The following is a 22,786-nucleotide window of genomic DNA, read 5'->3' on the forward strand; positions in this document are numbered from 1 at the left end:
ACAGACTGACAAAATGTTTTAGGAGGAAGCTATTTTAAGCTTCTTAGTGGCTTTTCACTGTACAATTTAAATTAGCAAAACTGGATTATGCCACATAGTGTACCAGCTCTGTGTCCATATGGTGTATCGTGAAGCAATCAAGTTGAGACAAAGCATAGCGCAACATATTTAATGTCAAAATAGTCATAATCCATAATATAGAAGAGCTATATGCAGAACATGAGTAATGCTAGTCTAAATTGAATGATTGGAAAATGTGTGGGATTATGTTTCTTAAAGGGCTGTGGAAACCTACAGTACAAGTAGAACAGCAAGATTACACTTTTAGTGCAGGTCTAGTTATTATAAAATACACTCAGATTCAGAGACATAGGAATGGATGAGATAGAGTATTGTAGAAACACTTTGCCACTGTACATTACAAACAGTTAATGATCCTGAGCAAACATTAGAATGTACAGGGTTTATCAGCATTGATTATTACATTATGAGTACTGATGAAGACGTGTGCTTAAAAATTAAGACTAAATTATAATTTGAATATTGAGTTAACAATCAGACATCTCATAAAAACACAATATAATAATACACAAAGCCACTTCTCAAAGAAAACATTTTTTTTGTACACACATTTGCATAACGTATTGCTGTGCAGAGGACACATCATCCCTGAAATTCATCAAGCCCATCAAACAAAATCTGCTGGTTGATACATTTTCCTATTTTCATCAAAAGACAGAATGCACAATCCTTTAACAAATCTAAACTCTCACCAAATGCAGTTTTTTTTTTTTTGAGCTGGGGTGGGTGTAAGGACTTTTGTGTAATAGGTAATGGCTCTTGGAGAGCCATGTCTGACAGTGTCAGGGATTGGCTGAACTCGGTCATGCTTTCTCTTGAAAAAAAAAAGATTCAATGAAAAATGGGCCTTGAGAAACTTTTGCACAGCTGAAAAAGCCCATGGAGCTCTTTTCCAAATACATTATTTTTTCCAAAATGTGAAGATCTCATCCCCTTTTCAATGTAAGGCAGAAATAGACATAAATGGAGGACAATCAGTTTTGTTGCATTCACAATAGCAATGCAATAGATGAAGTGGCTTTGAAGGAGAATAATGCCATGGAGATGTGCGAGTGTAGCTGAACGTACAGAGCATTACACAGGTCAAACCACTTCTTTTAGGATTTTTGCACTTTGTTTGGTTCATGCTTATTCAACATGCTTGCTTGAATGGTTCTTAGATGTACTTTGTATCACGAGCAAGAAAAACTGTTCTATGCAAAACTCATCTTAGAGAGACTAGTCGCTGACTTCTAACCACAATGTCTGCTTTGTAGGTGAAGGGTATTTCTAAGGGTATTTCTGAGTAGCGAAAAAGGCTTTCTTGAATGTGACTGTGGTCATTATACAAAGAGAAAGTGAAAGTTGTTTTGTTCTTTTACTGTATGTCAAATTAAACTCCTTTTGAAGTGCTGTCAGAGCTAGAGTACATCGAAGAAAGGCTTCCTGGGCTAGTTGTGACGCTTCAATCAAACCCCACATACACAATCTCCCCAAACACAAACACATGCAGAATGCAGACACACACATAACACACTGTATGCATTTACAATCTGTTTCTCACTATTAGTAGCACCAGCTACTAATTTAATTTCATCAACTTAAACAGATTGGGACAATTCTGATTGAGTGAACCAGAGAACACAAAGTGAGATGGAGGCGCTAATAACACATAGGTGTTCCTGTACAGCCTGGAACCCAGCCAAGCCCATCCCCAGCTGATGACATCACAGCAGTATGGTTGAGTGGAGAAAGACAGTGGAAATGCTGTTTTGACAGACCCAGTGATTTCAACACTACACTAAACTTCTTGATCTTGGGTGTAATTCGCACACACTCACAACAACCCTTGTTCCCGCATGATAACGCATCAAATGAATAGCCCTGTCATGCCAAAGCACATCATGTCCACCTCCCACTGTCCTCTGATCCCTGCCAAAACAACTTATTTTCTCTGTAACGCAGAGTAAGAAATAAGCCAGCCAGCACCTCGGCCCTAAAGCTGTTGTTCATGGGGAACGATTGATTTCCATTTAAATGAAAAGAGAGAGAGGGAGCAATGGTGGAGTGGTCCTATACTCAGTATGAATGAAACATGGGCATCATATTTCCCCACTCACCCCCAACCCTACCTACCCCTGCACTTTATTTTATCCTCTCGATTTCTCCCACCCCCATACCCCCGTCCCAGCACTATAAAGCATTAAAATCAGACTTCCCTCAGCCATCCGAGAGCTATTTACAATCGGTGATGTGGTTGACGTTTTGAACGAAAGCGTTTCAAAAAGAAAGAGAGGGTTGAAAAGAAAACATCATTCACAAAGGTTGATTCATTCTCCACCTCAGGTGGGTGTTCAAACAGACCTGACTGGCTTTTTCCACCCATTTCTTTTCCTTTTTTTTCCCTTCAAAAGGTTGAGAAGAGGGGAGAACAAGCTTTATCTTTCAACTGCATTGGCTGTTGTCACTAATAGGCCAGGGAAAGGAAAAGTCACAGAGCTGAATGGGGAAATGAAGTGAGGACTGGGCTGGTTTAGGGTGGATTAAACTTGCTTGTCTCATTCAAACAAGCCCATTCTGAATGCACCAAATTCAACTCTGAATACCGTCTAGTTTAGCGACGGAGCCGAGAAACCTGTCGGAACAATTGCAAATGACTTCTAGCGGGATATTTGTTTTTCTTGTAAAATATGCCTTTGGACAAAAGGAGTTTGTCACATTTGGTCACATTCATTGGCTTCAGGGTTTCTCAATAGAATCCAATGACAAAACTTTGGTTCCAAATGTTGCAATGTGTCCCAAGCTTAAAGGGACAATCCGTAGTTGAAACAATAACAAAGCGTTCTCTCCCTATTTAGGTAAAAAACTGAGGGATGGGGCTGGAGAAATGTAACCATTCTCAAATTCATAGGCTATGAGCTACGGATGCAAGGACTGATCATCCATGATATCAAAATTATAGTTTTAACTATGTTTTGAGGCTATATAGCATTTGTTTGCCAACATTGGAGTAAAACAAGCTTATGTTTTGGGTTCTGATGGGGCACGACAGTTGAACTAAGCTGAGGCATATATATTATTTAAGAATCAATGAGTACATCCAGAAATGGATTTAGCAACTGCAGATTGCCCCTTTAAATATTCACACGTACCTTGGGATATGTGTGACAGAAACAAACAAGAGACCAAATATAGAAAACGAAGTTACACTGGCTTTGGAGGGGACCCATGACACAGTAGCAGACGGTCACAGAGAGGAGAGCAGTAGTGAGTGGTTCAGTAAGAGCAGGCTGGGGTGGAAAGTGTTCCCTTCCTGGGTCAAAGGGCAGTATGGTGTAGAGCTCAGTTCATTGGCCCTCCCCTGCAGGCGTCCAATGGGACTGGATCTCATCCTTTGGTTAGACCGTTCCTTTCAGTCCCTGTTCTGCAGGCGCTGAGTAGATCCTAAAGAAAGGACAGGAGAGAAGAGGGAGAGAGGGGGAGGGAGAGGGGAAAATGTATTATACCGTTCCAAAAAACTTTACACATCTGAAATATTATTAATTCACTACTATAGCATATAAAAAACATTACACGTCAGTGATATTTATTTCCTTGTTAGAAGTTTATGGGGATATATCAATTCAGAAACATTGGATGTCCTTGGGAAATGTACAGACTACAGTATATAAATATTACACGTTTTGGAGAATTGGGGATTACAATTTTTGAGATCCTTCCCATAAGACAGCCTGTTCGCGTTCGCACATGGAGAAGCAGGTAGCTACAATCCTTGTTTGTCGGAATCCAGGAAATGCATGTCGGTTTATAGCGCGCTGCAGGGGTTTGGCGTGCTACATGGCGACTGCATTACTTCCAAACATCCCCTCCCCAGGTGGGACTTATGGCCCTGGCAAGCCTCCCTGTTTATCCAACAAGCCGGGGGTTGCTGTGCGAATAAGCCTCTTTTCAGCACACCTATCACTCAACACACACCACAACACAGCCAGAGCTGACTGCAGCCCTAGGAGCCCAGTATTAATCCTGCAGAGGAATTTAACCCCTTTCTCTTTCTAAGCCTGCATCATCAGATCTATAGCGCAGAGGTGGCTACGTGCTAGGTAAACTCTCTAACCTCTACCGTTGGCTAGGTCACATAGCAGCTAGCATGGGACAAAGGAAACTGATTACTCTGCAGAATGCCAGCCCACAGCACTCAGCACAGTTACACAACCCTAAAGACAGACCCAGAGAAAGAAAGAGAGACAGGTAGAGCTATCAACTAGAACCGCCCTTCCTCCCTTCTCCCTCCTCCCTCAGGGGCCCCAGGAGAATGACTAACTGACTATCTCTCACTGTCTGTTCAACTGGTTAAGGCTGATCTCTGTGCTCTGATTGTTGTTGTCAGATAATGTTGTCATACCATAGTGACAGAGCTGGGATTTACTGCTCACTGTGCAATGTGCTATATACTCTAGATTTCTATGGACATGTTATTCCTGCTCTGGGCTCTGGGAGCAGGCTGGGTCTTGCCCTTTTGGGGTCATGAAGGGCCGACCGCTCTCTCTGGGTCATTGTTGACAGTTAAGGGAGGGAGGGGCGAGGTAGAGCAGTGGATTGGGCTGGATGGCTTCAGGCTGTGCAGGTAATTGCAGCACAAGTCCAGACTGGCTCGACGGCTCAGGGGCTGGGTGGATCTGCTCATCCTGATTGAGTTTCGCAACGTCAGCAAGAGTTTGTCTGGTTTTACATGACGCTGGCATGATGCCGTAGCGGAGCGTGTTGCCAAGCCAGCGGTGCGGTGGAGGGACTGTTACTCACTTGACTGGTTCTGTCACTCCCTTCCAGCCGGGCAGGCAGTCAGGTAGCGGGTGACTAAGTGGAACATGCATATCTCTCTGAGAGACACTGATTTCTATTATCTCTAGGTGCTGGAGGAAGGCCCACCCAAAGTCTGTTCCTCTTAGGGAAAGTAAACACTCCGAGGGGAATAACATGGAGAGACTAGGCAGAGTGACTTACAGTTCAACGTGCTTTAAAAAGTCTAATTTAACTAAATTTCCATAACTGCTCAATGGAATCCCCCACGGACAACAATTGCAGCCCTGATAGTTTTATCAGGAAGATAGTGTCAATGGAAAAATTAGTGGTGCTAGGTTACACTGAGACCTAATATGCACAACATATTGTAAGACTTTCAGACAAACAGAGTGAATGGAGAAGTGTGGCCTTACCCTTGCTGTCGGTTGTGCATGCGGCGCCGGACCAGTACTATGGCTGAAAACAAACAGAAAAGGTCACCATTTTCTCCTTGCCGCTGGAGAATAGTTCACATTTGCTTAAGTATTTAAGAGCTTACATCACACCCTGGAAGTGGAGTAAATCAGGTCAAGTACCTGACTCAAGGGCCTAACAGCCGTAGGCCTGTGAACTCACTGACTTCAACAAACCACTTTTCTAAAGGTTGCTACATCTGGTCCCTGATCAAACCATCAGCAATAATGTGTTTGGCCCATACAGAAATTGACTTTCCTTACAGTACTGAAAATAATATATTATGCACACTTTAACACATTTATTTGACAATTCAGATTTATCAACATGTCTGTAAATGTGCTAGATTTACAGAAGATAAGGAGCATATTTCCACCTTTAGCCCCTGGGCATTTGAAATGATAACATAAAAAGCAGCACTACACTATAGGCCTCTAGACATACTCTAATAGTGAGGGAACAAATGGCACTAGAAGTACCTTACTTTGTCAAGACTTTAGTTCTGATCTGACTGACTGGGCCAGATACAGGCCCTGTAATGTGTTGTGTTGTGAGGTGTGAAAAGAGGTCAGCCAGTCACGTAGCCTGTATATCTGGTCTGATATTGTTTCAGGGTGCCTCGGTCTTATCTTGACTTTTAATCCTTACCTACTATCACCACGATTGATAGTGCCACCACACTCACAGCTACGATGATGACAATGGTAGTGAATCCATCTGAGAGCAGATAACACACGACAAAAGGAGTTGATGGTTGCAACACACTGGGACGAAATGAACGTACAAGCTTAATGAACAAAATTATTTTAGTATGACATGGCTAATGTTCATACAAACCAAGAAGTGTGAATTTGCTAAAATATTTACTTATAAATGGATTTATAGCACATTGCAATTACAGTTCATCAAGTAAGAAGGAACCTATGGGCCTAATGACATGCAGAAATAAGGTTACTTACATTTTACATACTGTAAAAGTAGAACAAGTTGTAAACAAAGTTTTTCCTACCTTCTGCTACTTTGTCTCCTGTTGCCTTGTTTGTGTCCACAGTATCACCAGTTTCAGTTTCGATATCCACGGGATCTTGCCTGAGCCTTGGGATCACTGAAACAGGCAACGACACACCTAATTATTCTCCGACCTCCATTTCCTGTTAGAAGGATATCACCAGTAGACACATACAAACAAACACACATTCATCTGCTCACTGACTTCATGGACTAATTCCATCACTGTCTGATCAACGTGGCAGCAGGAACAGAACTGGCAGATTTAACAGATCATCATTCTGATTGGATCGATTTCACTCCCAGCCAATCATTGTTCATTCAACATTCACTCCTGGGTTCTGATGAGGAGGAGAGGGAGGAAGGAGGGCTTTGGCAGTGCAGCTCCTCTCCTGGCCAGGCTGAGAGAAGGTGTTTCTCCAGAAGACGTGGGGCAGCCATCCCTGTCCTAAACAGCTCTGTAATTATATTGAAGCAACATCATTGGGAAGATGAAGAGTGACAGCGAGCGGCGCCGGGAGAGAATGAGAATGCCAATGTGGATTAGCGCCCTGGCAGGGCGGAGGGGAGGAGGATCTCTACGTGTCTGTCTAGTCTAACTCCTGCTGGATGGATCCACAGGGGGGTTCTCCCCACAGATAATTTATTCCATTCTGGGGGTAATGATGGGGGAACGGTGATGTAACAGGGGTGTGACTTCTCACTCTGCTGACTGGTCTGCTTGCCCATCACATTTCTAACAGGGGGCGAGCTAAAGGGCTAAACTCACTGTTTTGTATGGCTAGATCTTCATCGTCGCCATCTGTGGGACATTCAGGACAGAGGAAGAGGAAAAAGCCCAGTCAGCATCAATATATAGTAGCTAGTATTAAACACGTTTAAAGATTATCAGAAGTTATATTGCTGTGCTTCATTTGAGGGTTCACTCATGGAACATTATCGGCTCAACATAATCATAACTTTTGTAACATTTGCAAAACGCTTTTCAAATACTCCTGATTTCATGCTACATGTGATTTTGTCCCCTTTGGTTTCCAGATGAAGATGTATTCCATACCTGCTACGTCTGCTGATCCTTCACTCTCCTCTGAGGAAGCTGTATGGGAAAAGAGATGAGGAGTATGGGACCAGATTAACTCACAGCAGCATCTTACTGTACATCACTAAGGTTATTCAATGCATCTCTGCACAATACTGGAGCAGGGCTACTCTCCTATGAACTACTACTGTGGGATATACAGAATGATTGAGCTACCATCTGTTCAATGGTATACTCACTCATGAACTCTATACCTCTGTGGCTAGGGCATTTAGCTCATGGTAAAGATATCAGTCTTAATATTATAACTAACTATACCTTTAGATAGATAGTAAAACAATACTGTAGCATACACAGGTTATTTCCTCAAAATATACTTAAGTATCAGCCTAGGTTCTTCTAAGGAGTTTTCCACTTAATATTCTGCTATCTCTGGAAGCTATAGGACTCAGAGAGAGATCGTGTATATTTCTTGTGTGGAACACATACAGGCATTAAAAAAATAAAAAGCTGATCTGTGTGATTAGATCTTTATCAGTGTCTCAGTGTCTTCTGCCAGAGCGTAGTGGGAAGGTGAGAACATACGATACGTACCAGCAGCTCCTCGCAGAGTCACAATCAGACACAGAAACAGCAATCGCAACATCTTCGAATGCTGGAGGGGAGAGAGGAGAAGAAACAAAGTTATAAATACCAGTCATTAATATTCTGCTATTGATGTGTGTGAAAAATGAAAATCTTCCCGTTTGAAAAAGCGAAAGCGAGAGTCATCTATAGTCTTGTTGAGGCTGTCTGTTGTTTACTCAAACATTTAGGTTTACCTCAGAACCACAGGTAGTCAATGGAAAATGACAGGTATTGGGAACACTATATTCTGCAATAACGACAGTGACTATCATGATGACACAACTCCATCCAGGTGGCACAAGCACTGCCCTGATGTTAGAGGACGATGTATATCTTGTCTCAGGGGGTAGGGGTGGATGTAAACTGTGTTTCCCAGTGCTCAGCAGAAAGTAACCCTGTCCCTCTCTGAGAACTCAGTCACAGCCAGCTGGCATGAAGTGCCTTTTCAACACTTTCCCCTCCCACCTGGGTAACGGTGTGTAACTGTGTGTGACTATGGGTGAATCGGTGTACCTTTACATTTTGTCTTGTGTGATTGTGTGTGACTGTGTGTACTGTGTGTGTAACGGTTTGAATGGTGCGTTAAGCCACAGCACTGTGTTCTAACCAGTCATTTTCATCATTATGATTGGTAAAGGTAATTAATTTACGCCGTGTTAGGCATTAAACGCTGTCACCCTCTGTTTAGACACTGAAAAGTTATTCGTAATTAAACAAATATTTAAGTTTCTGTCAGCTCCACTTTGGAAGATGGCCTAACAGTCACATCGGCTTTAGCTGCGAGTGGGATTTATTTTTTTGCCGCCTTCTTGAGAAACCTCACACTACTTCCTGGTGGCAGCGGGCCCAGAACAGAGTCTGTTCTCTTCCTCTATTCGCTCATCTCTCCAACATACAGATGTGGAACACAGCTGTTCCTAGCTAAACAAAGCCTTGACCAGCTGGCCAGCCGCAGTACAATCGGCTGTATTTTTAAAATGGGCCCAGGCTTGGGAATGACCTCTTCCCTAGTCAATGTCCGACTGGGCGGATGACGCTTCGGTGCTCAAATATAACACGGCTCCCTGGCATGGGCCCAGAAGCCTCTGCTCTACAAGGGAACCAGGGGTAGAGTGGTGGGAGAATTCCCCCTTAGAGAAATGGAGCAAATGCTGCTACTGCTGCCCTCCCCCACATTGTCAGCGATGCCCATTGTGTACAAGGACCCTGCTTCCTCTAGCTAATGACTACAGTACTATGTGAGGGCTCTGGGAAGTGAACGGAGATTAACTGCATTGTTGGGACATTGGACAGGCTGTACACCAGGGCTTCGAGAGGCTGCCTGGGGAGTTTCCACCAACCTCCTACCCCCTATCCTTATTGCCCTCTACCCCCAATAATATGTTACGGAAGTCCAGTTGAACTTCCAGTTGGGACAGTGTTGCCACATATTTGTTTACCTTGGCAGTGTGAAGACATCAAGAGTCAAGGCAACATGTACAAATTAGATTATTGCCCAAACAAAAGCCTTGTTTTACTGCCATTTGTTTCCCCTTGTGTTTTTGTCCCAATACACACACGTTGAGCGGAGCAGCATACCTCGCTGGCTAAGCCTGTCCCAAATAACATCTTGATCTTGTTTATAGGGTTACATTCTGAATGATAACAACACCCCCCAGAGCATGCGCAGACCAGCTGGCTGGTTTGTTTACGGACATACTCAATCTCTCCTTATCCCAGTCTGCTGTCCCCACATGCTTCAAGATGGCCACCATTGTTCCTGTACCCAAGAAAACAAAGGTAACTGAACTAAATGACTATCGCCCCGTAGCACTCACCTCTGTCATCATGAAGTGCTTTGAGAGACTAGTCAAGGATCATATCACCTCTACCTTACCTGTCACCCTAAACCCACTTCAATTTGCTTACCGCCCCAATAGATCCACAGACGATGCAATCGCCATCACACTGCACACTGCCCTATCCCATCTGGACAAGAGGAATACCTATGTAAGAATGCTGTTCATTGACTATAGCTCAGCATTCAACACCATTGTACCCTCCAAGCTCATCATTAAGCTCGAGAACCTGGGTCTGAACCCCGCCCTGTGCAACTGGGTCCTGGACTTCCTGACGGGCCGCTCCCAGGTGGTGATGGTAAGAAACAACATCTCCACTTCGCTGATCCTCAACACTGGGGCCCCACAAGGGTGGGTGCTCATTCCCCTCCTGTACTCCCTGTTCACCCATGACTGCGTGGCCAAGTACGCCTCCAACTCAATCATCAAGTTTGCAGATGACATACAGTGAGGGAAAAAAGTATTTGATCCCCTGCTGATTTTGTACGTTTGCCCACTGACAAAGAAATGATCAGTCTATAATTTTAATGGTAGGTTTACTTGAACAGTGAGAGACAGAATAACAACAACAAAAATCCAGAAAAACGCATGTCAAAAATGTTATGAATTGATTTGCATTTTAATGAGGGAAATAAGTATTTGACCCCTCTGCAAAATATGACTTAGTACTTGGTGGTAAAACCCTTGTTGGCAATCACAGAGGTCAGACGTTTCTTGTAGTTGGCCACCAGGTTTGCACACATCTCAGGAGGAATTTTGTCCCACTCCTCTTTGCAGATCTTCTCCAAGTCATTAAGGTTTCGAGGTTGACGTTTGGCAACTCGAACCTTCAGCTCCCTCCACAGATTTTCTATGGGATTAAGGTCTGGAGACTGGCTAGGCCACTCCAGGACCTTAATGTGCTTCTTCTTGAGCCACTCCTTTGTTGCCTTGGCCGTGTGTTTTGGGTCATTGTCATGCTGGAATACCCATCCACGACCCATTTTCAATGCCCTGGCTGAGGGAAGGAGGTTCTCACCCAAGATTTGACGGTACATGGCCCCGTCCATTGTTCCTTTCATGTGGTGAAGTTGTCCTGTCCCCTTAGTAGAAAAACACCCCCAAAGCATAATGTTTCCACCTCCATGTTTGACGGTGGGGATGGTGTTCTTGGAGTCATAGGCAGCATTCCTCCTCCTCCAAACACGTCGAGTTGAGTTGATGCCAAAGAGCTCCATTTTGGTCTCATCTGACCGCAACACTTTCACCCAGTTCTCCTCTGAATCATTGGCAAACAGTCCTTCACGGCGTAGTGTGTTACCAATTGTTTTCTTGGTGACTATGGTCCCAGCTGCCTTGAGATCATTGACAAGATCCTCCCGTGTAGTTCTGGGCTGATTCCTCACCGTTCTCATGATCATTGCAACTCCACAAGGTGAGATATTGCATGAGCCCCAGGCCGAGGGAGTTGACAGTTCTTTTGTGTTTCCTCCATTTGCGAATAATCGCACCAACTGTTGTCACCTTCTCACCAAGCTGTTTGGTGATGGTCTTGTAGCCCATTCTAGCCTTGTGTAGGTCTACAATCTTGTCCCTGACATCCTTGGAGAGCTCTTTGGTCTTGGCCATGGTGGAGAGTTTGGAATCTGATTGATTGATTGCTTCTGTGGACAGGTGTCTTTCATACAGGTAACAAACTGAGATTAGGAGCACTCCCTTTAAGAGTGTGCTCCTAATCTCAGCTCGTTACCTGTATAAAAGACACCTGGGAGCCAGAAATCTTTCTGATTGAGAGGGGGTCAAATACTTATTTCCCTCATTAAAATGGAAATCTATTTATAACATTTTTGACATGAGTTTTTCTGGATTTTTTTGTTGTTATTCTGTCTCTCACTGTTCAAAAAAACCTACCATTAAAATTATAGACTGATCATTTCTTTGTCAGTAGGCAAACGTACAAAATCAGCAGGGGATCATGCCTATGCTACCCTCCAGTCCCTCGACTTCTTGGCACTGACGGAAACATGGATTACCACTGAAAACACTGCTACTCCTACTGCTCTCTCCTCATCTGACCATGTGTTCTCGCATACCCCGACAGCATCTGGTCAGCGGGGTGGTGGCACAGGAATCCTCATCTCTCCCAAGTGGACATTCTCAATTTTTCCCCTGACCCATCTGTCTATCTCCTCATTTGAATTCCATGCTGTCACAGTCACTAGCCCATTCAAGCTTAACATCCTTGTCATTTATCGCCCTCCAGGTTCCCTTGGAGAGTTCATCAATGAGCTTGACGCCTTGATAAGTTCCTTTCCTGAGAATGGCTCACCCCTCACAGTTCTGGGTGACTTCAACCTCCCTACGTCTACCTTTGACTCATTTCTCTCTGCCTCCTTCATTCCACTCCTCTCCTCTTTTGACCTCACCCTCTCACCGTCCCCCCCTACTCACAAGGTAGGCAATACGCTTGACCTCATCTTTACTAGATGCTGTTCTTCTACTAACCTCACTGCAACTCCCCTCCAAGTCTCCGACCACTACTTTGTATCCTTTTCTCTCTCGCTCTCCTCCAAAACTACTCACTCTGCCCCTACTCAGATGGTAATGCGCCGTCGCAACCTTCGCTCTCTCTCTCCAGCTACTCTCTCCTCTTCCATCCTATCATCTCTTCCCTCTGCTCAATCCTTCTCCCTCCAATCTCCTGATTCTGCCTCCTCAACCCTCCTCTCCTCCCTTTCTGCATCCTTTGACTCTCTATGTCCCCTATCCTCCCGGCCGGCTCGGTCCTCCCCTCCTGCTCCGTGGCTTGATGACTCATTGCGAGCTCACAGAACAGGGCTCCGGGCAGCCAAGCGGAAATGGAGGGAAACTAGACTCCCTGCGGACCTGGCATCTTTTCACTCCCTCCTCTCTACATTTTCTTCATATGTTTCTGCTGCTAAAGCCACTTTCTACCACTCTAAATTCCAAGCATCTGCCTCTAACCCTAGGAAGCTCTTTGCCACCTTCTCCTCCCTGCTGAATCCTCCCCCCCCCCCCCCCTCCTCCCTCTCTGTGGATGACTTCGTCAACCATTTTGAAAAGAAGGTTGACGACATCCGATCCTCGTTTGTTAAGTCAAATGACACTGCTGGTCCTGCTCACACTGCCCTACCCTATGCTTTGACTTCTTTCTCCCCTCTCTCTCCAGATGAAATCTTGCGACTTGTGACGGCCGGCCGCCCAACAACCTGCCCACTTGACCCTATCCCCCCCTCTCTTCTCCAGACCATCTCTGGTGACCTTCTCCCTTACCTCACCTCACTCATCAACTCATCCTTGACCGCTGGCTATGTCCCTTCCAACTCTTGAGTGTGCCGTCTTTAGCCAACTCTCTTGCTATCTCTCTCAGAATGACCTTCTTGATCCAAACCAGTCAGGTTTCAAGACTGGTCATTCAACTGAGACTGCTCTTCTCTGTGTCACGGAGGCTCTCCGCACTGCTAAAGCTAACTCTATCTCCTCTGCTCTTGTATTTCTAGACCTGTCTGCTGCCTTTGATACTGTGAACCATCAGATCCTCCTCTCCACCCTCTCCGAGTTGGGCATCTCCGGCGCGGCTCACTCTTGGATTGCGTCCTACCTGACAGGTCGCTCCTAACAAGTGGCGTGGCGTGAATCTGTCTCCGCACAACGTGCTCTCACCACTGGTGTCCCCCAGGGCTCAGTTCTAGGCCCTCTCCTATTCTCGCTATACACCAAGTCACTTGGCTCTGTCATATCCTCACATGGCCTCTCCTATCATTGCTACGCAGACGACACACAACTAATCTTCTCCTTTCCCCCTTCTGATAACCAGGTGGCGAATCACATCTCTGCATGTCTGGAAGACATATCAGTGTGGATGACGGATCACCACCTCAAGCTGAACCTTGGCAAGACGGAGCTGCTCTTCCTCCCGGGGAAGGACTGCCCATTCCATGATCTCGCCATCACGGTTGACAACTCCGTTGTGTCCTCCTCCCAGAGTGCGAAGAGCCTTTGCGTGACCCTGGACAACACCCTGTCGTTCTCCGCTAACATCAAGGCGGTGACCCGATCCTGTAGGTTCATGCTCTACAATATCCGGAGAGTACGACCCTGCCTTACACAGGAAGCGGCACAGGTCCTAATCCAGGCACTTGTCATCTCCCGTCTGGATTACTGCAACTCGCTGTTGGCTGGGCTCCCTGCCTGTGCCATTAAACCCCTACAACTCATCCAGAATGTCGCAGCCCGTCTGGTGTTCAACCTTCCCAAGTTCTCTCACGTCACCTCGCTCCTCCGCACAATCCACTGGCTTCCAGTTGAAGCTTGCATCTGCTACAAGACCATGGTGCTTGCCTACAGAGCTGTGAGGGGAACGGCACCTCCGTACCTTCAGGCTCTGATCAGTCCCTACACCCAAACGAGGGCATTGCGTTCATCCACCTCTGGCCTGCTGGCCCCCATACCTCTGCGGAAGCACAGTTACCGCTCAGCCCAATCAAAACTGTTCGCTGCTCTGGCACCCCAATGGTGGAACAAGCTCCCTCACGACGCCAGGACAGCGGAGTCACTCACCACCTTCCGGAGACACTTGAAACCCCACCTCTTTAAGGAATACCTGGGATAGGATAAAGTAATCCTTCTACCCCCCCTTACCCCACACCCCCCCAAAAAATATATATATATATATTGTAAAGTGGTTATCCCACTGGCTATAAGGTGAATGCACCAATTTGTAAGTCGCTCTGGATAAGAGCGTCTGCTAAATGATGTAAATGTAAAATGTAAATGGATCAAAAACTTTTTTCCCTCACTGTAACAGTTGTAGGCTTGATTACCAACAATGATGAGACAGCCTACAGGGAGGAGGTGAGGGCTCTGGGAGTGTGTTGCCAGGAAAATAACCTCTCACTCAACGTCAACAAAACAAAGGAGATGATCATGGACTTCAGGAAACAGCAGTGGGTGCATCCCCCTATCCACATCGACGGGACCACAGTGGAGAAGGTGGAAAGCTTCAAGTTTCTTAGCGTACACATCACTGACTGTCACGATCGTCGGATACAGAGGACCAAGGCGCAGCATTGAAGGCGAACATACTTTTTATTTAATGATTACACGAACAAAACAACAAACGATAACGTGACGTCCTCGGTCTAACACAAACCACACTGGAACAAGATCCCACAAACACTGTGGGAACACAGCCTGTCTAAATATGGTTCCCAATCAGAGACAACCAGAAACAGCTGACACTCGTTGCCTCTGATTGAGAACCACTCTGGCCAACATAGACATACATGAACTAGAAAAACAAAGAACACTCACACCCTGGCTCAACATACAAGCCTCCCCAGAGCCAGGGCATGACACTGACAAACTGAAATGGTCCACCCACGCAGACAGTGTGGTGAAGAAGGCTCAGGAGGCTGAAGAAATTTGGCTTGGCACCTAATACCCTCTCAAACTTTTACAGATGCACAATTGAGAGCATCCTGTCGGGCTGTATCACCGCCTGGTACGGCAACCACACTGCCTGCAACCGCTGGGCTCTCCAGAGGGTGGTGCAGTCTGCCGAACGCATTACTGGGGGCAAACTACCTGCCCTCCAGGACACCTACAGCACCCGGTGTCACAGGAAGGCCAAAAACATCATCAAGGACATCAACCACCCGAGCCACTGCCTGTTCACCCCGCTATCATCCAAAAGGCGAGGTCAGTACAGGTGCATCAAAGCTGGGACCGAGAGAATGAAAAACAGCTTCTATCTCAAGGCCATCAGACTGTTAAATAGCCTTCACTAGCACATTGGCCACTTTAATAAATGGAACACTAGTCACTAGTTACATATCTTGCATTACTCATCTCATGTATATACTGTATTCTATAATATTCCACTGTATCTTAGTCCATGTCGCTCTGTCATTGCTCGTCCATATATGTATTCTTAATTCCATTCCTTACTAGTTTTGTGTGTATTGGGTATATGTTGTGAAATTGTTAGATATTACTTGTTAGATATGACTGTATTGTCGGAGCTAGAAGCACAAGCATTTCGCTACACCCACAATAACATCTGTTAAACTCGTGTATGTGACAAATAAAATTTGATTTTATAAAAAAATTATAACAATCACACAAACATATACATACATTTTTTCCCAGACAGGCAGCTAGATGAATAAATGCCACTATCTCTGTCTCTCACGAACACACATGACTGACATAAATGACGTGAGTGAAAAAAACCCACTAATGTGGCAAGATAGAGAGAGTGACAGACAAAGAGAGAAAGACAGAGAGACAGAGAGAAAAGCTAGATTAAACTTTTATCATACAGTTTTTATCATACAGCACAGCAAGAACAAACAGACAGAAATATAACAAGAGAGCAAAAGATTAACATATATAAAGAAGAGAGGGAGAGAGGGAGAGATAGCTACCAGATTATTTGTTATTCATTGCCATTCAATTTCAAAATGTGGTAGCTCTGCTTTCTATTGTTCAGTGAAGGGAGAAAATATTTATATTGAAATATTTACTCAACTGTCTCCTCCACAGAAGCCGTTTATCTAGGTGAGTTAAATGCAAATAGTCTCTTTCTATAACCCATAAACAACAAATGGCCCTTACACTATGGCAACAGGCCACAAACAACAATAATGGAGCAGGTAAATATGCACATAAACACAGTCAGAGGACATTACCTGCTATTGAGAGCATGCCCACAGGTTGCCATGAAGCAATTCAGCATCAGGCAACATCCGAGTGTGGCACTGGGCTGGCTGTGTTTGTGAACCAAATGAAGAAATGGGCAGTTTCAGGATGAAACCCACAGTAGCAAAGTACACAGAGAGGATGTGACCATCCCTTTGCAGACATGCTATCATCATCATCACAGAACCGAATGGAACATTTTAAACAAGGCCCCAGATTCTGCTTTCTGTCTGCCTGAGGATCTGTCTGAGCATCTCTCTATCTGACTGACCAACAAAAGGAACTGCAGACAACAGAGACAGTCACAAGACTAAGAATTGATTCTGACATGATGATGACCACTGTGCTGACTGTTGCGACTACCATTACTGAAGTACAGTACATTGTGCATGTGATGTGTTTGGCCCATGGCTCGCTGACTTGCATAACAGTGTTATATAGGAGTATACTGTGTCTCACTTCAGTGTAGCGCTGTACCCCATCAGCGCCATCGTTCAGGGAAACTTTAATGCTATTCAATTAGACAAAACATCTTCAACAGCCATCTGATGGAGAGATGCTGCTGCTGTTCTTTGTTTTGTTAATGAAACAGCACTATCACCATGACCAGACTAATCCCTACATACCTGGACCAGACCAGTGTTTTCTCTACACCTGTAAAGCTGTGGCGGGCTCCTCAGCCTAGCTCTGTGTTCTCTAAGAGAAGAAGTCTTCAAGTGATTTCAATTTAAACTTTTAGAAGCCCGGGATATTGATTTATGGGCCTTTGCATCCTGCCTGGAAAATAATCGAGTGTAAACACTGACCTAGACACCCCCTCAGGTTTCAAGCTCACTGAAGGATTTCATTTACATTTACATTTTACAGTATTCCATGTTCATCCGAGCCTCTTAATAATCTAGACCTTCACAGTTGGGTCTCACATCCCTCTCAGAAATACAGTTGATTCAAACAAATGTTCAATATCCTCTGCCTTGGCTGCTCTGTGCGCACAGACTTCTCCCAACAAGTTTGAACCATTTGATGTCAATGTGGGCTTCCACCACTCTTTAGTATAGTAGAACTAAAGGTCTCTAAAAACTTGGTTGTTTGATCTGAGAAAATATTCAGGTCAGGCTGACACACACAAGCAAACACAAAAACACATTGCAGACACACAGGCACACGTGTGCACAAGACAGGAAGTGAGAGAATGACTGTCTTGTCTGTGTTTCGTGTTGAGTCATAAAGCCTGACTGTGTGATCGCTCCTTCTCTGTCTGAGGCTACAGCCCTTATCAACACAACAGACTATAAATCTACTTCATTATGGGACTAGTCATTACATTTGAAGCTTACTGTAACTACATTTTAGCAGACGCTCTTATCCAGAGCGACTTACAGTTAGTGAGTGCATACATTTTCATACTGGCCCCCCGTGGGAAACGAACCCACAACCCTGGCGTTGCAAGCGCCATGCTCTACCAGGGGACCATTTGGAGTTCATCATATAAAGGGCAGTGAGGCAGGTAGTAGCCTATAGGTCCAATGTTAATGACTGCCAATAAACAAACTTAGCAAAACATTAGGATCACCTCAACTATGTGGTTGAGAATGAATACACAAAAACGGAATAACTGCTTCAGTGTTTCAATCCAGCCACAATTTGAATGAGAGAACTTTCTGTGAGTCATTATCATTACACAGTTAGGACAGCTTACAAACAGAACGTTTAGGTTCAGTACCCTGCCTTAGTCATTAGCTGGCTGATAAAATAGTTATAAAGGCAAACTCGTTCTGCTTTGGCAGCCATACAGAAGAAAAGACAGTACACTGCAGTGCACAGAAAGGGTGAATGGTTTCTGCTCCAACAGAGACCAATATTAGCAAGACAACAAAACACATACCAATAAGCCTATTTAGCCTAAGTAGAAATCCATAATACCCTTTTCTCCAGCTTTTGCCAATGTTTTTGCTCTCATATTAATATGATCATAAAATATGTAATTTCACTGTTTCACTTCTCTTGTTCAGGTAGCCAACACATCACAGAATCTGTGCAAAAGTTACCTGGTTTCCTATGTAGGAAAGACTGAGGCTACTGTAGCCTATTTTATAATGTTTGTATTAATATATCAGCCCCAGACAACCAACAACAGAACATGAGCTGACATTTACTCAACTTGTGTCGAGCCATTTCAACACCAATTAAACTATATATATTAAAAAACACCAAAAGATTTTAAATAAAGCATTTTCACATAGTACACTTCAGACTGTCTTCTATAATGTCATAGTCTATAAATGTTAGAGTTATTATAGATTTGGTTCTGTCTGGTGCCCACGCAAAGGTACTCACCTACACTGACTTTCTGCACCGTGCGACCAGCTGTGTTTCACAATAGACTATTATGAGACTAAAATGAACCTGCAAGATGTTCACACGCCTGTGGCAGGAAGCACTGTGCTGCTGCAAGGGCCAAGTTCAGAGGAACATGTTCGAAAAAACAAAAAGGAAATTCACTGGCAATTTATCACATCGCTTAGAAGAAAGAAATACCCTAAATAAGTCATTGACATAATGTTTGCGCGGATGTTTTGCAGGGAAGATATGAAAAATACCCTTGTGTTAGAGTACACCTAGGCCTATACAATAAAGAGACACATATGCGGCAGTTGTCTTTTATAGCAGCACTTACAGTGAAGACGTTGGTTTGAAGATGAAATTGAACGTTTGAATTTTCCATTGCAATGTTCTGAAATGAAAGCACTATCATTTGGTTGTGACACTGAAGTCAATTTTACAGCCCTTCTTCGAAAGAGAGAGGTATTGCAGTGTAACACGTGTTCATGTTGTTCCCTCCTTGAGCGAAGCTCAAACTCACCTGTCAATCTGAGCTAATTACGGCCAGCAATCAACACCTTGCCTGTGTTTGAGAGCATCAAATCCGTGATACATTGTGGGCAAAGTGTCACTGTCTGACTGATCTATAAATAATAATGAATAGTTATTTATAGTGCAAGGTGATTTATAGATCAGTCACCAACTGCAATTCAGTCGATGGCTGTGTTTAGACAGGCAGACCAATTCTGATCTTTTTTCCCACTAATTGGTCTTTAGAAAAAGATCAGATGTAAAAAGATCTGATGTGATTGGTCAAAATACCAATTAGTGGAAGAACTATCAGAATTGTTTTCTGCCTGTGCAAATGCTTCAATTATCATGTGTGTGAATTTGGGGTTAGCAAAGTATTTCTTCAACAAAAAATACGACAATCTAAATACAGTTGTTTTTCTGTTCATTTGATCCAACTAAACAACTGTTTCTGTTCCCAACAATTAAGTTTATGTTGCTGTTCCAGGTGTGCTACCTCTTAGTTATTGGTAAGTACTGCATCCCTCTTATGGTTTAGCAAGCCTTTTCCTTTTGCATATTTCCAGACAATGTGTGTGTGACTTCTGTGTGCAAGGTCATTGGAAAACTCTTGAAATAGATTGATGGAGTCCTTCAGGGTATTTCTGTGTTCTCTCCAGGGCCGCCCCTGGGCATAAGTGACATAGCTTGTTGCCCAGGGCCCCCATAGGTGGTTGCCTAGGGCCCCGGCTGAGTCTAAACTTGTAATAATAATGGCTGAATTACCGACTGGGCACGTCAAGAGGGCGACCACTCAAACGTTTACCCGCGAGGTGGGGGCCCCCAAAAGGCAAGGGCTGGCCCTGGTTCCCTCATTCTGCCTTTGCTTAGTTACAATGTGTGCCATTCAATGTAATTCCCATCATTGTGACTCAAGTGAAATATCACCCAATTTGTTTATTTATGCAAGATAAAGGTTGTAGGTCTTGGCCCAAGCCTTGGATTGACATGCAGGCCAATTAGGCCAATACTGAGTTGTAAGCTTTCTCTTAATAAGTTATGCCATACTGTATGTGTGGTGTGAATCATCACTCAGGATAGACATTACATTTACATTAAATATCTTGTGAAGACTCATGTAATCCACATATTCAACATACTGTTATGTTGCCCTTCCCTCTGCCTTAAGCCACTCAAGACTCAACAGTTATCCTCTGACTCTGAGTAACTATTTGTATAGTTTTGTGTTATTAGTGGGGTGGGGCTACCTGTGTCTCAGTTCTTTAGATAATGAAGACATTGACCTGCCTGGATATTGTGCCAGCCTGATATTCTATCCCTTAGCATAGTGCCATTTAATGTCATGGTAATGCTGGGGGCACCTTAGTAGACTTCTAATTAGGCCCTTCTCTCCCATTTGTTAATCAGGTGGTCATGGGTCCTCCAATGGAAGCTTGCAACCATCTGACAAGCAATGCTAGATTAGTGCATTGTCTGGCAGCTTATAATGGCTTTTGACATGCAGAATGTAAAGTGCTGAAGCTACAGTTTAGACAGTCACCTCTCTTCCCTCTCTGTCTTATTCACATTGGTGTTGATTAAAACTAAGCTATTTAGGATTGTTGGCAGCGCAGTAACTGAGGTTTTGGTTTAAAATGAACATACTTGTTAACAGAGCACCTTTGTAGTCCCCTGTAGCTCAGTTGGTAGAGCATGGCGCTTGCAACGCCAGGGTTGTGGGTTCGTTTCCCACGGGGGGCCAGTATGAAAATGCACTTACTAACTGTAAGTCGCTCTGGATAAGAGCGTCTGCTAAATGACTAAAAATGTTTTTATTTTTTTTAAATGTCTGTAGGTTATGCTTTAGAGGATGTCCATATTAAACCAAAGCTTTTCTGTAGTGGTTATCCCTCAATGTAAGCATTATAACCCACTTGTCGACTGTCAATCATTAACTAGTCCTGCCCCGGACATGTGTTCTTACAAAATAAGTATTACAAAAATGTGTTTAACAGCTCAAACTGCTCATGCAAAGAATACTAAAGCAGTTTCTTCACAGTCCCACATCCTAAATTATACAAGACAGTGCTGAAAGTGGATAGTTTTAACGTAATGTTTGCCACACAGCTGACATCTTTTAATCAAGGCTCTTGCTACATTCTAAGTTTATATGGAAAGCATCACTCACCTCAGGTCGTGTTGACACTTCTAGCTGTGCAGAGTTGATTCTAGACCACTGCTATGTTTTGTTCCACTGTCGTTGTGATCCCTGGCAACATGGGAACTTCCTGAGAATGTGCGCACAGGTGCACATCAGACAGGGGTTAGGAACTAGGAACTGTGCTCTGAATTCTCTCATTGGCTGCTGAGCCAGGTGAAATCTGACACCTGCCCTGATAGTGTTATCTGTTTTCCAGTAGTTACACACTGCTCAGTGCTCTTAGCTTGGCATGAAACATATACAGTAGGTTTTACTTACAGGTGATCAGTGTGCGCTGTGAAAGCGGTCACTTTTCTGCAAATGCAATGTTCCAACATTTAGCTTCATAACATATTTATTTGCTCTCCTCGACTAGTGTTTGTACAATTTATAGCTTTTTCAGATTGAAGACATCTCATTAGCCCCATTTTAGTTTAAACATGGGAATGTCCTATAGTCTGCCCATTCTAGTCACTATTACGCTTTTGTAAATGTATTGCCTATGACTGCACTAGATGTATGAAGTTTAATATTTTTTTTCATCAGGCATATGCTGGGCCAGTTCAACTAGTGGGAAGTTCCTTATGATGTTCCCCCAGCATAACTATCCAGGTGCTGATGTCCGTCATGAGGTAACCATCACGTCCAGATCATCGACCTCTGTCAGTGTGCAGGATCTCTACAGCAGCTTCACCCAGTATGTCTACCTCTCCCCTGGCCAAACAAAGACTGTGCCCATATGCCTTCTATTGTGGGCATTAACTGCACCCACTCCTCCCACCTCCTCAGGGTGTCGTCCGGTCAGTCCATTTCTGTCCTAGCCTCGTTCTGTGTCCTGGGGTTCTGCACCACCAACCTGCTCCATGAGGTCTCCTCCTGGGGGATTCGCTACTGCCCCGTCACCCCTCACTCACTCCTTGGCCAAACCACTGTCAGTGAGGTTGTGATCACCAGTTTTGAACAGGCGACGTTGTACACGTAGCCCTTCCAGCGGCGGTGGAGCTTGACAGGAGTGTGTATACCAAGGGCACTATCCTGATCCTCTACATAGGCACTGGCGAGTGTTCAGCTTCAGAGTAACGCCACCCTGTCTAGGACAGGGATTTGCTCTCAGAAGGCTGTAGGTGTCGCAACAGGTTACACATGCTCTAAACAGGAGAATGACAACTGCACTTGCGGCTTTGCTGACCTGAAGCCAGTTTCTATCTTGGAGTCTGACTTTGTTTT

At 44.3% G+C, this 22,786-nt stretch overlaps 1 protein-coding gene across 3 annotated transcripts; it reads right to left on the minus strand.

Moving 5' to 3' along the window:
- Positions 1 to 153: 153 nt before the first annotated feature.
- Positions 154 to 21,792, minus strand: LOC311140347 (uncharacterized protein). 3 transcript variants are annotated; one of them, XM_084175369.1, is made up of 8 exons: positions 21,548 to 21,792; positions 7,955 to 8,015; positions 7,379 to 7,417; positions 7,091 to 7,123; positions 6,323 to 6,418; positions 5,962 to 6,030; positions 5,274 to 5,316; positions 154 to 3,504 (listed from the first exon to the last, which is right to left on the minus strand). In XM_084175369.1, exons 2-8 carry the CDS (start codon positions 8,004 to 8,006, stop codon positions 3,459 to 3,461), a joined length of 378 nt encoding a protein of 125 aa, XP_084031495.1. In that variant the 5' UTR covers positions 8,007 to 8,015; positions 21,548 to 21,792; the 3' UTR covers positions 154 to 3,458. The 3 variants fall into 3 exon arrangements, with proteins under 3 accessions (XP_084031495.1, XP_084031496.1, XP_084031497.1); XM_084175370.1 differs by lacking the exon at positions 21,548 to 21,792 and adding an exon at positions 18,865 to 18,947; XM_084175371.1 differs by lacking the exon at positions 21,548 to 21,792 and adding an exon at positions 16,518 to 16,559.
- Positions 21,793 to 22,786: the final 994 nt, after the last annotated feature.

Source organism: Coregonus lavaretus (assembly GCF_964263955.1).
Source record: "Coregonus lavaretus genome assembly, chromosome: 13".
Taxonomy (NCBI): Eukaryota; Metazoa; Chordata; class Actinopteri; order Salmoniformes; family Salmonidae; genus Coregonus; species Coregonus lavaretus.